A 15,500-nucleotide genomic window follows, 5' to 3' on the forward strand; every position below is an offset into this window, starting at 1 on the left:
CTAAATGTAAAAATCTGAAATGGGTGGTAAAAAAATAAAAATTGGCAGGTCAAACATTACCTTTCCCAGTGGCTACAAACATTTGGATCATCTGGATTTAGGGACAGAGTAGTTTTGAGCAGAAAAGTCAAAATAAGCCCTCTCAGAATCCACTGGAACAGCACATGTGCCCTCATTGTTGTACCTAGATAAAGAGAAGAAAGTAGAGCCATTAAAGACAATTTTGAAGAAAATACCCTTCTAGGCCTTTTCCTCCTTACTTTTGTGCAAATACAACTACTGTGGAGCTATTCAGAAACTAAAATACTTGAAAAAGCAATCAACTAAACAGTAAAATGCCTTAAAAGTTCAAATCCATTCTAAAAGGAATTTATACATTTAAACCCAATAAAAGCAATGAATTTGATGATTAAGCCACCCAAGATGTTGATGGCCCCAATGATTCTTCCAAAGAACATTTCTGATACTGATTATTTTTATGACAGTCTGTCTGTACTGACAAATAAATCACTGAGGTATTAAAGCAATCTATTCTTCCATCAACCTACAGGCAAGTGGAAGAATACCCAAATGCCCCCTTTGATTTATTTAAATGGGGTTTACAGGTGTCAATATGGGTTGGATGTAAGACTTTTGCTTATTGCATGATGGAAGGAAAATCAATGCACTCCTCGAGCCTTGGATGGGGAACCACAGAGAATTACAGAGGTCAGTGCATTGGGGCACATTACACAGAACACTGGACATGGAATAAAAATATTTGCATTGAAGCTGGAAAGAGGTTGTACAAAATTCACTGGGTGTGGTCTCTTCATCACCTTCCTGTTCGTCTGTTAAATGTACAGACTTACACCTGCTTGGGGCTTTGAAACCAAAGTTGTGGTGTTGGCCTACAAGTCTTCAATTACACCAGTCAAAAATTCAAAACAGATAGAAAATAAAATTGCTTTTTTTGTAACAGCATTAGGCGTGTTAATCTGCAAAAGATTAAGTCAGGAAAAAGTATTTTTAAATATCCATTTCAGGCATTTACACGGACACATAATTCACCATTCAAATCAGAAGTCCTAGAAATTATTCCTGGCAACAAGATTGCCCTAAAAATAAATTGGATCTTCATATGATCATCAAAAAAACACATGGCTCATTGCCTCAGGGTCCAGAACAGCAAAGGGATGTTAAGAGGTTTGCTCTGCAGGGCCCTGATATACAGCCCAGCATAAAGAAGCCATCACAAAGCAAAATGAAGAGCCAGGAAAAGTGCTCAGAAATTACCTCCTGACCCAAAGCCTTCTTAGCCAGTTCAAGGACACCCATTGCCTTTAGTGGATTCAAGTCAAAATCCCAATGGGAGCAATAGCTCATCTTTTAAATTATTCCTAGAGCGCTGCTAAACCCAAAGATAGGTCTTAAGCCATGTAAGTCATATTAATGTTAATTAACATGATTTAATGCTAATGTTCCTCATGAAATGGGTTTAAGTCAAGGAGTGACCATTTTTTACCTGTGGGCTTTTCCAAAGTCCCACAGCAACAATGCAAAAGCTTAGTGTGGAAATCCAGAGGGCTGACGAGGCAAGGACGTATTTACAGAAAAGCCACTGCCTGTTCTTGTCCTGGGCACTGCTTCTCCATGGAGGAAAAGTGTCTGGAGGGGCTGAGCTGCCAAAAGTCCCAGTGTTCAAACAGTCAGAGGTGTGGGAGAGCAGAGCTGAACATTCCCTGAGCACAGCATGGACAAGGGATGTGAACAACCCAAGGATGAGGCTCCACAAACTGGCAGCCCTTTAACACAAATCCCTCCCAAAAATGCCTTTAGCTGTGGCACAGGGCAGCACTGCAGTAATGCCAAAGCTCAGGGGATAAGTGTTTCCTGGCACTGTATTTCCAGGTTGTCATTTACCCTCCTTCTTCACCCTCTGCACCTTTGGTACAGAGCAGGGCTGAGCAAATGGGGCTAAAGGAAAGCTCCTTCTGATGGGCAGCTGTGGGCAAAGCAGGAGCAGGGCAAACCTGCTCCAGGAAATGTAAATCTTCAGAGAGGGCTTAAATCTAAACACAGTTCTGTGCTCCCTTTGTTAACTTCTGGAGAGCATCAACAGCCTGGCTCTGTGCTCCATTAATTACAGGCAGAAAGGCAGCCTGACTTTAAATCAGTAATTCATTGCCTGCATTTGCTTTCCATCAGTTATCAGAAACTGAAAGGTAAATAACAATTAATTCAAGGTAGAAATCAAACTTCTCCCCCACTCCAATTTCTTCTTTGGTACCAACTGAAGCCAGTGCCCTTGAGTTCAGGAGAAAGCAAACTTTCCTGAAAGATTTGCTTAGAATACACCAGATGCTAAGAAAGAGGCTCGTAAGATCACTCATTCTTGCTGAAAATTACCCATTCTTTATATTGGATTTTATATATCTTTTATATTAAAGTACTCCCTACAAAATAAAAATAAATGAGACTAGAGCCCTGCTGCCTCACTCACTCTAAAGAGAATGAGGTCTAAGGCAGCCCCATATTTGAATTCTGTAGTTCTCAGAGACCTCAATTTGTTCTTAAGAAAATGATGCCTCCGTTTAGTTTTTAAACCAAATGTCATAGAATTATTTATAAGCCCTAATAGCACCCAGAATATTTTTTGCAGTGTATTAAAAAGAGGCTCCAAATTGTTTTCTAGACTTTCAGTGCTAATGCTGTTATTATCTGTTTGTGAGGGAGCTGCTTTGTGTCATTAATTTCCTAACTTTATAAGTCAGATCGAAGATCAGAACCATCCAACTCCCCAAATCCAGCAGAACCTCATTCATCTCAAGTGTCTCTTTTTGTAACTCAAATGAAATATTTCACTTTGATCACTGTTAATAGAAAAGCCCTCGCACCAAAATGGAATGGTTGCTATTAAAGGAGTCAGAATAAAACTCTAAAAATAGGAGCACACATATTAAAAACCAATATCAAAAAAGAATCCAGTAATGACATCTAATACTGGGCTTTCAGCTTTCACTGTTCACCACAGCACACAGGAAATTCCTGCCTCAAATTCAGTGTTTGGGACAGATTCTCCCAGGAGGCAGCACCAGCCTTGAGGGGGACAATGCCTGTGACTTCATTAAAGCTACAGCCAAATTATTCCAACATTTCCCATGTCTGCCACTCTCCCAGGACAAGCAGCCTGGGGGGCTGAACACCAAAATAAATGACACAAAGATCATCTGTGCAATCCCCATATGGACTCCTAACTATTTTTTGTCTCTCCAGGCCTGATTTTTTATTTTTTTTTCAGGAGTGAAAGAAGTCAATTTAGGTAAAATTTGGCAAGAGTCTTTCAATCCAAAGGACAGCCAGGAGGTTTTTCACAAGTGTCTCACTCTGTTAATTATAACTGATTAAACTACTCCTTAGGCCATTTTCTCCTATCTTCCTCCTTTTTGAAAAATTTTAGTATTTCAACTACAATATTGATACAAGTCATTGGTTCCATCACAAAAGAAAGGAAAGCTTCAAATCTTAGCTGCAGAAAAACTAGTAGGTGGCCAATCATTTGTCAATGGAGTTTATTTGCAAAAAAAACCTTCTTTGAGGAAACTGTGCTGGGGTTTACAAAGAGACTGGAGATGCAGATGATCCTTTAAACTTCATGAAGATCAGAGTGTGGAAAAAGCAGCTCTGATACTGTTCTGCAGCAGTAGCCCTGGAGGTAGGACCTACCTGCAAAGTGAATAAGATCTCAAAGTATCCCTGCTGGTGAAATAAATATCCTATAAAGCTTTTTCTAGATGTTGAGGACTTGGTTTTGATAACAATCTTGTGAAAAAAAGACCAGTGTGTGCTTTAAATGGCCAAGGAAAAAAAAAAAAGAAACCCAAAACTACAGGTTCAATTTCTGCTCTGCTTCCTTGGCTGACAGGCTAGAAAATCTAACTAAAAATGACCATTGGAGACTTTCCTGTTCAGGGCCAGAAGTGGTGAAACATTTCATTTTGACATCTCTGTCATAAAATATTTCATAACATGACTTTGACATGAAATTCAAACAGAATTTCCAGTCCATGACAGAGTTCTAAATTGAAGGTTTTTCCCTCAATTTGGGATAAAGTGAGCTCTAAACCAAGCAAAAAATCCCCTAATTTTGTGTCTGGCTGTAAGCAGAGGTGTTTTTCACTAGCACACACCATTCTTAAATCCTTTTAATACTTTTGAAGATCCTAAAGTCTAAATGTTTATGCAGTCGGTTGAAATTTCCCCAGAAATTTCCAAGTGACGCATTAGGAAAGAGCCATGTTAAAAAGTCTTACCTTAAAGTGGTAAAAATTCCCAGTGGATCCTGTTTTTACAGATCCCCAGCACATGGAGACACAGGGCACATCAACAGGAGAGTGGGAGAAAGCTCTTGGGAAGTTGCTTGGCCCTGTGAGCAATCAGGGAAAACAGAAAACTGGGTCAGAGGAAAAGTGTTTGGGGGCATGGAAAGAAATCAAGGCAGAAATGACACAAAACATTTGAAATAATTAGATAACAGAACATAATTGTGCTATTTCAGACCAATCCCATTTTCCTGCTTTCAGGCAAGAGCAGGGAACTCAGAAAGAGTGGGAGAAATGGGGGATGTAGCACATCCCTCTGACACCCTCCCAGCCTCCAGAAATTTCTTTCCTATCATTTCCTACCTAATTTTGTTTCCATATAGACTTTTCCTTCTTTAATATCCTAACAAGAAGGTCCAGTTTCTTTCAGAAAGTTTGATTCAAGACCTTGCAAAATCCTTCTGGAAATCTAACTGCACCTTCTTCATGCACATGTTTACTTTGAAGAGCTTTCACCAGTCATGAAGGCTTTACAAAGCCATGTTGATTCTTCAAAAATGTATTACATGCATCAAGATAAATAATTCTGTTCTTAACTTTCGTTTCTACCAAACAGGAAAACGAGGTGTGCCAAAATGAAAATGGATCTTAGTATTTGTGTGGGAGCTATTGAGGAAAATGCAAGAGAGTGGTTGAGCCAGGAGACAAAAAGTTGGATTTCACTGGAGAAGCATTAAAGTGACGGAGTGTTTGCTGATTACACTATTTTAGTCTCTAAGTAGTAGCAAGCTTCCAACAAGCTGCCCTTGGTGGCATTCCTTCTTCTCATCCCATCTGAAATTTTCATGATAGTTTAGGCAAGGGATCATTTAAACACACACTTCATTTGGCTCCACATCAGATTTTGTTCGAAACAAGCTGTTATGAAAGCTAAATGAGGCCACGAGTTTCAAAACTGATCAGGGTTTTTTGGATGCCTCCATTTATGATTAATAACTTGAGATACCATGAAAGAACTGGATAATTTGCAGAGCTCAGGATACTTGCTCAGAACAGCTTGCTTTGATCTGGGCAGTCAAGAACAAATCCATTCAACCTCACCAGTCACCTCTAAAAGTTGTTGTCATGACCAACAGAAATATTGCCAGTGACAGGTTGTGGTTTTGTTTGTTTTTTAATGAAAATTTAAAGCTGTTTTAAACAGATAAACACTTCCAGGAAGGATCAGGTACTGAATACAAAAGCACTGACAATGTGATTCTTATCATCTGAGCACAGAGAAATTCAAGTGATGGAAGAAGTAGCAGAAACAGCAGACTGTGCCCTGGGCTGCTGTGTTCCCTCCACTGGCACCTTGCACGATTAAAGCAGGAGACAGGAGACAAGAATTAACATGTAATTAATTAACATGATTTGGGAAATGAAAGAATAAATGCAAAAGTCTCAGATTTCCGCTGTTTACAGGGAAATCCTGCGTGCTGAGTCCTGGGTGCTCAGTCTCCACCACCTCTGCTACATCATCCTGTGAAGTGGGTGCTGTTCAGCTCCAACAAAGGAACCAATTCCGTTTCAAGGTCTCATTTCAGAGGCTCTATTTGAAAGCCTGAATAAACACACCAGGGTCACAATTGCTGCAGTGCTTTCATGACTCTCCTTTATACTCTGAACCACAGTTGCTCAGTTTTCCAAAACTGGACTGGGGGTCTGATTTCAGTGGGACGTGAACATCCAAAACTCTTAAGTTGCTTTAAATTTCTAAGCTCTAAAATACATCAGTGTGAGTTGTGCTCGTTAGAGAGAGCATTGTTACAGTTCCAGGGATAACTTATGAAGTCTGCAGATCTGCTCCAGTGCTAACACTTTTCTGAGCTGACTTCTGGAGTCATCAGGAGCTTGGCCACAGCTAAGTGAGAATAAATAATGAAGTAAGTGCTGCTTAATCTATCAAATGTTATTTTAGGAAGCTCAAGACTGTTCCTTCGGTGCTCTCAGAGGAAAACTGGGTCAAAATACCACAGAGATGTGTCAGAGGCAAGGAATATGGGCAATTACTTCAGTTATGGCTAATGAAATATGTTTATCAAGACAAAGGCTGGTGGATGTGTCTGGGCCTCTGTTTAAATCACACTGGCAAAGATTTCAGCCTGACACTGGCTTAGCAGAGTGGGCTGGGCTGAGGTGACTCAAATTCCCCCCAAATTCTGCACCCAGTGTTCTCCATCTGAGCCCACACACAGCACCAGGCTCTGGAACTTCAATTCAGGTGGAATTAAGGACATGCAAGTTCTCAAAGTCTCAGTATCTTCCCCAGGGGAAGAGGACTGGCCAACCTGCCAGGTGCTTTGAAAATAAGCCTGTTACAAACTGAAAAGTGTTAATACACTGAAGCAACAACGTGCAAACATGTTTGGCATTCCCCATCCACTCCATGAGATTATCACCAGCATAAAAAAGTTGCAGACTGGATTTTGTCAGTTTTTACACAAACTCCATGAACTTGTGCAAAGCACCCACCAAAAAGCTCTTATTCACTACAATGCTAACCTTCTTTTTCTTAAATAATTGAACATTTAATCAATAGTCCAGCAGAAATATAATGAAAATATTGTATTAACAACACCTAAAAACACTGCTGAACCAGTGCCCAAGTCCACATAATTGCTGGCTCCCTTTCAGAAAGGTCAGCTTGGAAAAATATTTTCTGTGATTTTCTGCCCATAATTTTGTACTTGTATACTCGACTAGCAGTGTAAAACTGGAAGCCAGCCCTTTGAACATTTGGCCCTTGAAGTTATCAATCCATACTCAAGCCCTCTGGAATGTTTGTGTTCCTGGTAAGCCTGAGCTGTCCTTCCAAGCCTGCCAGCCAGGACAGGGGCTGATGTTCCACCAGCACCTCCTGCCAAGAGCAGCTTGGCAAAACCCTGGGCCCTGATGGATTTCAACACAGGCTGGGACATCCTCATGGGGCAGCTTTGTCTGAACCCTCTCCATTAAAACACGGAAAAGAAGGAAAGTCAGGAAGAGACATTTTGTGCTGCTCCCTTCACCTGAGAGCTGCTGCAGGGATGGGCAGGAGGGAGCCAGGCTCGGTGTCCTCTGCACTGCTCCAGAGCCCTCAGTGTGCAATGATAAAGTGCTGGAATCTGTGGGGGGAGTCTCAGCCCTCAGTGTGCAATGATAAAGTGCTGGAATCTGTGGGGGGAGTCTCAGCCCTCAGTGTGCAATGATAAAGTGCTGGAGTCTGTGGGGGGAGTCTCAGCCCTCAGTGTGCAATGTTAAAGTGCTGGAATCTGCGGGGGGAGTCTCACTGGCTCCTGGTTGAACAGTGTATTTATATTCCCCATCCCATGCCTTTGCAGAGATGCCTCCACAGACATTCCATCGGGAGAGAAAGTGGCTGACACTCATCAAAAAGCTCATCTCTGAGAAGCCAAATGAGCCCGAATTGAGCTCACACCAGCCACCCACCCAACCCATGTGCAAGATGGCAAACAATCCCAGCATATGCTTCCTTAGACATTTGGAGCAACAAAGGCCTCGAATCCCCAGGAAACCCAGGATAAATAAAGCAACCCAAGTGTTACAGCCATGCCCAGATGAGGAATAATGTCTCTAAATATTTAGTTTAAAAACCTCAACTATTTATTCCAACAGACTTCTTTACAGTATTTAAAGAGTGCACATAAAGTTGACCTGAAAATGAGAGTAACAAGCAATAAAATAAAAGGATGTTCAATAGACACACCGTGAAATAAATTAATTGTGATCTGTGAAAGTGCTGTGAAAGTCAGAAAAAAAAAAGCCATTTGAAAATGCAAAATGTCCTTAACAGTTCTACATTTTTAAAAATTACTTCTATTTGTCAAGAACAATTGACCCTTTCTCTTTGTCTTCATTTATCTCAGAGGAAAATAAAATGAAACAAACAGCAAAAAAGTCCCAAGTACAGTGAACAGCTGAGCCAGGAACAAATTAAGTAACACAGATTGATGGCTGTTGATCTACAGCAGTACCATCACATCAATGCTACAGCTCATATTTCATTTAAAGATTCGTCTCTTCTTTTTCAGAAACATTGCAGTATTTATGGGAGAAGGCTGATTTGCAAGCCATGGAGCTTCACTGATAATCCAGATCCAGTTTTTCCAATTTGGCTTTAAAATTGGTGAATTCCTTGGACTTTTGAGGTACCAATCCAGCTAAAACGAAACCAAACAGTCTGGGATGAAACGAACACTGAAACTAAACATGTATTTTTTAAAAATTCTGCAGACAGGGAAAAGCTTTTTATCTTCAATATCTTCACCAAGCAGGAAGGAAATAATGTTTGCTACCTCTGCATCTCCACCTTTACTGACCCCAGTGGTCCAACAGCACGTTATCCTCAGCTCTTCTCCTGGGGCTTTTCCCAGAGCTTTATCTTCCCTGGCATTCCCTATTAGAGCAGCACACAGGTTTCCTCCTCCTGCATTCCATTCCCCTCTCATCATCCTGAAACCTCAATCTAAGAGTTTTTAATTTTGCAGCTATTAAAGACATTGATATCCCAGCCAGAACATTACTTTTTTTCTGTGATAAGTCTGGTAAGTGTAAGATAAACGTTCAATCAATTTTTAGATTTCTAATGGCTTAAGAATTAGAGTGGCCACGTAAAAACTGCCAATCTTACTTGAAATACAAGAGCTTTCCTCAGAAGCTGCAATAATCCTTTGTGCTTTCCTGTGTTTCTTACAGACACATCTGGAACACTGTCAATACTGGAGGATTGATATTTGGTTCAATCAAAGCCTCAAGTTAGAGGTCCACAAAATTTATTTGGTTTTCAGAGCATGCACAAATCTGTCTGAGAATCAGGCTGGTTACTCAGGTACCTGGCTATAAACTGCCAGATTTGGGCATCCAACATGGAAAACAGGCAGAACAGATGTGCCCTTTGCTAAGACACAAAGCTGATGCCATGGAGAAGGTGTGTGAAGATCTTGGATTCCCCTGTGAACCAGGCAAGAGGAGTGCTGGGCATCAAGGGCTGGATCTGGGCAGGGGAAAGACTCGGCAAGAAGGAAAATATCTCTGCAATCCAGATTTAAACTTGGCTCTCTCAATCACCCAGCACTGAGGGTGGCCCTCAGGCTACACCACCACAGAGGCCCCTGAGCAGTGTCACCTTCACTGAGAGGGGTCTCAGTGGGTTGAGATGGGCCAGAACAGAGCTGCAAACGCTCCCTGCTAACAGCCAGGTCCTACAGCTCTGTGTCTGCTCTCTCCTCTGTGCAGAGCAGAGAAATAGAGACTGTGCCCAGAACTCCCAGCAGATCTAAAGAGTCCTCCAGAATGCCCTCATCTTTCTGGGAACCATCACAGACTCTGTTAGAGCAGTAACTGCAGAGATAAACGAGAACATGACCCCAGCCTTATTTAATTTTACATCACTATGCAAAGCTCTTGACTCTGCTGTCTCCATGACCTACTTTATCTATTGTTTATTTTTTTTTTTTTTCTTTTTCCAGGAAACTCTTCATTAGGGATAAAAGCACCTGGCTTACAGTAACAGGGCACTGTGCAAAATGTCTGTCAAAAAGTCAAGGAACACTCATAAACACATCAGAAAGAGCAAACCCACAGAGAAGTGTGGGATTGCAAAGAAGTAACTTAGGTAGAAAAAAGGCAAAGAAAATGCACGAGCCAGAGTCTCTACTGGCATAAATGGCTGAAGTCCACTGAGTTCACTGTGCCAGTTTGAATCTGGGGAGAATTTGGATGTGCCAGCTCAGTCTGATGCAGATGGCACTGAAGCTACTCAGGTTAGAGCCAGAGTCTGTTTTCTGGCAGGAAAACAGGAGCAGGGAAAACCACTACGGACAAAACCAGACCTGAACAACTGGTGCGTGCAACTGCCTTGGCTTCCTCTTCTCCCTCTTCCTAAATTTGACACTGAAAACTTATTTAACTGCTTTGAGAAAAAAAGGTTAATGAAAATTATAAAAGAGTGTTTATGGGGAAATTTTAGACTTAATTTCATTCATTTTCAGATGTACTAATTAAGATTTTTTCCTACCAGGTGAGACAAGAACAGTTTTCTCCCTGTGCTCTTTTCACATCATGCATGTGCCATCTGCTGAGTCCTCTTACTGAGCCCTCTCTGTAGCTTGTTCTCAGCTCCACTGCTCTCAGATGACCAAGGATAATTCATTACCAGTCCTTTATCAATCTCTCTGCAGAGGCCAAAAAATCAGAGCTTAAAAGTTGCTTATATATCTTTGAATTTAGTGTAAACATTAACACAGCTCACTGTGTGTTGAAGTTCTCTGAGCAAACACCACTTAACCTGCTAAACAAAACCAAACCCAACAAAGTGAGCACGTGAGGTGCAGGCTCGCAAGAAACAAAGGAGCTCCCCATTTTCCTCTCCCATCAGATACCAACTCCAGCACAGTCAGAAAAAAAAGCACAAGCCTCGAGATTTTTGGTTTTGTTAGCACCATACTTGTGGAAAACTGATATTTGTAAGTGCAAGCACAGCAGTAATGAAGGGTTTTTAAGTTCCCCACGGATTATTCCCCTCCTTCCACCTGCTTTAGTTCTTTAGGTACATGCTATGAGTTCTGTTTCCCTCTTCAGCCATTTTTTCTGATCATCTTCTAGGTGTTGTTGTCTCACACACTGCTGTCCAAAACCCCTCTGGAGAATTCCACTCAGAATTCTATGGGAGCTTCTTCCCAGATCAACAGCCACTTGCCACATCCCCTTCACAGAACTCACTACAGGCAATTTTATCCATTTATTTAAACTTCAGCCCAGCTCACTCAGTCTCCAAGGGAACCTGTGCAGTTTCTATTCTTTTAGCTATGAATTCCAGCAGCTGCTGGGACTCCAGGAGTGCCATGAGCTGCAGGATTAAGGGTCAAGATTGTATAATTTAGTGATCTCTCATTTGCCACAGAGCAAACAAGTTTTCTCTGTGCATGAAAATGTTTGAGTGGAAGCAGGACAGGTGATCATAAACTCTCTTCTGGCCACTCATTAAAATCTCACACCACTCTTGTGTTTTGCCACCTCTTCGTCCCCCTTTCCTCTTCCATGGCATTGCTTCCTTTTCATGGAATTCCTTTCTTCAGATACAGAGAAGCTAAACTGCAGCTCATCTCCTGCTAACCCAGAATTTTACATGATTTACTGCTGTTACAGCTGGAGAATGTTTAACAAAGCTGGAGATGTTTAACAAGTTTGTATGTGCCAGAGAAATCACTGTCCAATTAAAAAACTGCCACAAGGGGTAAATAGAAAAACACAACACCAAAATACCTGAATAAATCATTGATTACTCATTTATAACCTGGGCTATTCACACAATTCCCAAACTGCTCCTTACACTGTTTTTTGAGGAATGTGCTGTTAATCCACTTTGAAATATTCTTTGGGTTTTCTACCAAGCAGAAAAGACAGCACAGTGTGTCCTCCTCATCTGCTGAGGAATGGAACCCCTCATCCTGTGCCAAAGCAGACTCAGGCACAGACAGAAATGGGGATAGGATGTGTGGATGTGTTTTGCTCGTCTGTTTATTTGTTTAAGCTTGGAGCCCACCCACCAGCCCAGACATTCATTTCTCAGCCTGTTTCAATTCTTTGATTTACTAACTAGGAAATCAAACAGAAGGTGGGAGTAGGAATGAGTAGGTGGGAACCAGAGCAGTCAGAAGTTTTTAGAATGTTATTCTAAGATCTTAAAAATCGGAAAATCGGAAGTTAATTTTAAAAATTACAGTTAATTTCTCATTTTTCAGACACTTTCTTTTTTTAGAATACTGAGTCTGACCAAGATTTTTATCTGTCTGTAAGTTACTCCTTGAGGGATTTAGTCAAAATCCTCAAACCTTTAACACCTCAGTACAAACAGGAACAAAAAGGCCAGCTGGTGTCTGGATAGTGGTTTAGCTCTAAAAGATGTTCAACCTTCACAATCTAAACAAAATATTTACTAGTAATATCTCACCTTATTATCATGAATTGAGAGTAAATTGAAATTTCATGCAACTGAATAGGGTAATCACATACACAGACACATAGTTTAAAATCTAGGCTTTTCATGTTCTTAAGTATAAGCAATTAAGGGTAAGAGTAATGTTTCATAATTATGTCATTGATCTCAATTCCTTTTCATTTTCCTATGAAAGCACTAAACTTACATAAGACACATCTGAGGTTGCTCAGATCACATTTGTTCTCATCAAATATTCACCTCGTGGCTTGTTTTGGGTTTGGTTATTTTCAGTTTTTGCCTTCACATGAAATTAAAATTTGGGAAGTCTGAATGTATCATTAACTTTGAAAAAAGTACTAAAAACTCATTTAAAAAATAAAAACTCACAGGGAGCTATGGGAAATTCTGTCTTAGGCTGGCCTACTAATTAAAATCAGCTATGTCACATTATTTCCACTGTTCAAAAGTATCCGCCTACAGATCTAAAATCTTTTTTGAATGATTAAAATCAGGAGTAAAAAAAATCCCAAATCTCTTTCCTCTTTCATGTGGAGGCACACAGAACACACTTTTGCAGCTTTCAGAGTCCATTAAAGCATCACCTTTGAGAACAGATGCACAAGCAGGCCCAGGAGTGATTTATGCAAGCGGGAGCTCGGAGCTGCCAGCGACTCCTCATGTTCAAAGCACCCCCAGCAGGCTCGGCAAGGTCCACTTCGGATCACTTTGTAATGAGGATTCTTCAGACCACAAAATCAATAATATAATTAGTAAATGCTATGTTATTTCTCAGAATCTTGCTGCAGCTTATCTGCCTTTGATCAAGCCGAGTTGACTGCTAGTGACATTTAATATTAATTAATGAAAATGCATGTGATAAAAAGTTCTTTGGAGAATTATCTAATTATGTACCATAAAAAAAAAAAAATGAAGTCTGTAATAATTGCAATTTATGTTTAGATCAATGACTATTGTTTAGGCACTCTGAGAAGACATTGGAGTTATGAGTTATCTTTAGCTCTACTTTCTCCTGCCTGACAGAGCCACGTAGAGCAGATGAGCCACGTCATTAATGAGTTTTGCCTCATTTACAACACCAAGGGCTGCAGGTAAATCCTTCCTCAGCTCTGGGACAGCACCTACAGAATATTTGATGCAATTCACTTCTCTTTTGACAATGGATGATTGACAGCAAACCATCACTACTGAAGGTACTGACAAAATAAACAACTGGAGATTAAGCAGGATTTCAAAGGAACGACTGCAATCCTCAGGGAACAACGATTACAGAAAGGCAAAGTATTTCATTAACTCATAGAAATGCAGCACTTTGCTACCTCTCACTTTGACTGCCTGAGACCCCAGCTACTGAGAAACATTTACATTTAAAAATATTCCAATTTGATGTAACATGTCTAAGTAACTTCTCATGATTGTCAGGCACAGGAGAAAGGCAAAGAGAAAATTTTTCATTATTATGAAAAACTATGGGATTCGCCAGAAACATTGTAAGAGGTTTAATAAATCTGGTTCTAAACTAGAAAGGGGGGGTGGTATTGTGTTAACACCATAGGGCAGATCCTATGGCTGATATGCCATGTCAGCTAGGTCCCATTTCCCAAGACATATTGGCTTTGAAGATAAATATATATAAATTGGGAAATATATATCCTAAATATATATATATATATATCCTATATATCCTTGCTTTATATCAGCCATGTATAATAACTGATCCCTGGGTTTGCTGAGATTATTCTAAACCCATAATCTGAGTACACACCTGACTTGCAGCAGTGCAGGTGAGTAAAAAAGGAGCAGCTGTCATATGATCTCACTCTTCTCTCTAAATAACCATACAGAGAAGTGTAATAATACTCAGAAATTGCCAATATTCTTACAGCAGCTCCATTCATTCCACATAGGACATTCCCTGTTGTTCCCTGGCACACTCTTGTCAGTGTGAGTGGGGAACACTGAATTTAGAAGTAAACTAAGGTTTTCAATGATCTGAATTCCTGGGGGAAAAAAAAATAATCTTGCTTCATCTCTCCCAGTTTGGTTTATTTTGAAAGACAACGTATGAAATTGCTGAGAGCAGAACATTGCCTAAATAGGTGCCACTTGTTCTTGCCCCAGATGTGAAGGAGCTGGTTGCTCTCAATACAAAGTGATTAATGATTGCTTGCAATCAGCCCTGGAAATCATTGGCATTGAGTGACAGAATGATTCTGTGACATCACACAGCCTCACATCTGATGCTTGTTCTCAGCCACGTTGCTCCTCGTGCTGCCATTTCTGGCACCGTGAGCGAGCTCAGAAAAATTATGGCCTTTTTGATGTTCATGAATAAACAAGTTTTCACATGACAGAGGTTTCTATTTCTTTCTGCCAAATTTATTCTTCTGTTCACTCATGACCTCTCCCATCCCCACTCTACCTTGTAGGAACACTGCTTTATACAACGGTTCTTACATTTTTCCATCTCTGCACAAAAATTCCTCATTGAATCAATCCTGGAACCCCTGACTGACTGCAACCAGATCCCTCTTCTCTGTCACATCCAAATGATGAGCCTCTACCTCACAGCAAAGATTCACATTATTTTAGTTAATTGCAGTTAATCTTTGTAGTTGCTTTATTAAATTTCTTGCTGTTTTTACAGTGCACAAGGTCATCCAGTTCTTCCTCTATTAAAACTCCCTGATACTGAGGAGCTCATTAGTCCCCCAGATTAATCACAGAGTGCCATTTGAGCAAGCAGGAAACTGGCAAGAACTCCAATATCTCATAGCTTTCCCAGCTGAAATCCCCAAAACATAACAAATAAGGGAAAAAAAAGTACAAAGGATTCTAGAGTCAAGCATTCAAGTTACCAAATTCTTCTTAATCCCATCAAGTTGCCTTTTATCATCAAAACTTTACATCTCAAAAATAGAAGTACAACCTCTGGGTTCTGCATTCGTATAAATTAGAGGCTGAAGAGAATTTCATGAAGAAATAGCTGGATGCTCATCATTCAGTACATAAAAGTAAAATTCAGCTTGATGAACCTGCTCCCTGTATTTCATTATTTGCATTTTGCTTCAGTGTAAATTATACAAGAATAAACAACAGGGAAGAACTCCTGCTTTGGTAAAAAATCTGTGGAATTTTTAGAGAGGGTTTTTGGCACAATCTGCAGTGGGTCCCTGTGCTCAGTGTCCAGCACAACCAGT

General features: G+C 40.4%; 1 protein-coding gene across 8 annotated transcripts in view; it reads right to left on the reverse strand.

Moving 5' to 3' along the window:
• Positions 1-15,500, reverse strand: part of MEGF11 (multiple EGF like domains 11) — a 253,575-nt gene that overhangs the window by 192,363 nt on the left and 45,712 nt on the right. For all 8 annotated transcript variants that reach the window (XR_015806596.1, XM_088172695.1, XM_088172696.1 and 5 more), the window contains exons 2-3: positions 4,293-4,405; positions 61-184 (exon numbers count right to left, since the gene is read on the reverse strand). Coding sequence is in view for 7 of the 8 variants with exons in the window: in XM_088172695.1 (XP_088028821.1) it covers positions 61-176 (116 nt within the window). In the remaining variant the exon portion in view is untranslated. The remainder of the gene's footprint in view (positions 1-60; positions 185-4,292; positions 4,406-15,500) is intronic.

Source organism: Sturnus vulgaris, chromosome 13 (genome assembly GCF_052056855.1).
Source record: "Sturnus vulgaris isolate bStuVul1 chromosome 13, bStuVul1.hap1, whole genome shotgun sequence".
Classification (NCBI taxonomy): domain Eukaryota; kingdom Metazoa; phylum Chordata; class Aves; order Passeriformes; family Sturnidae; genus Sturnus; species Sturnus vulgaris.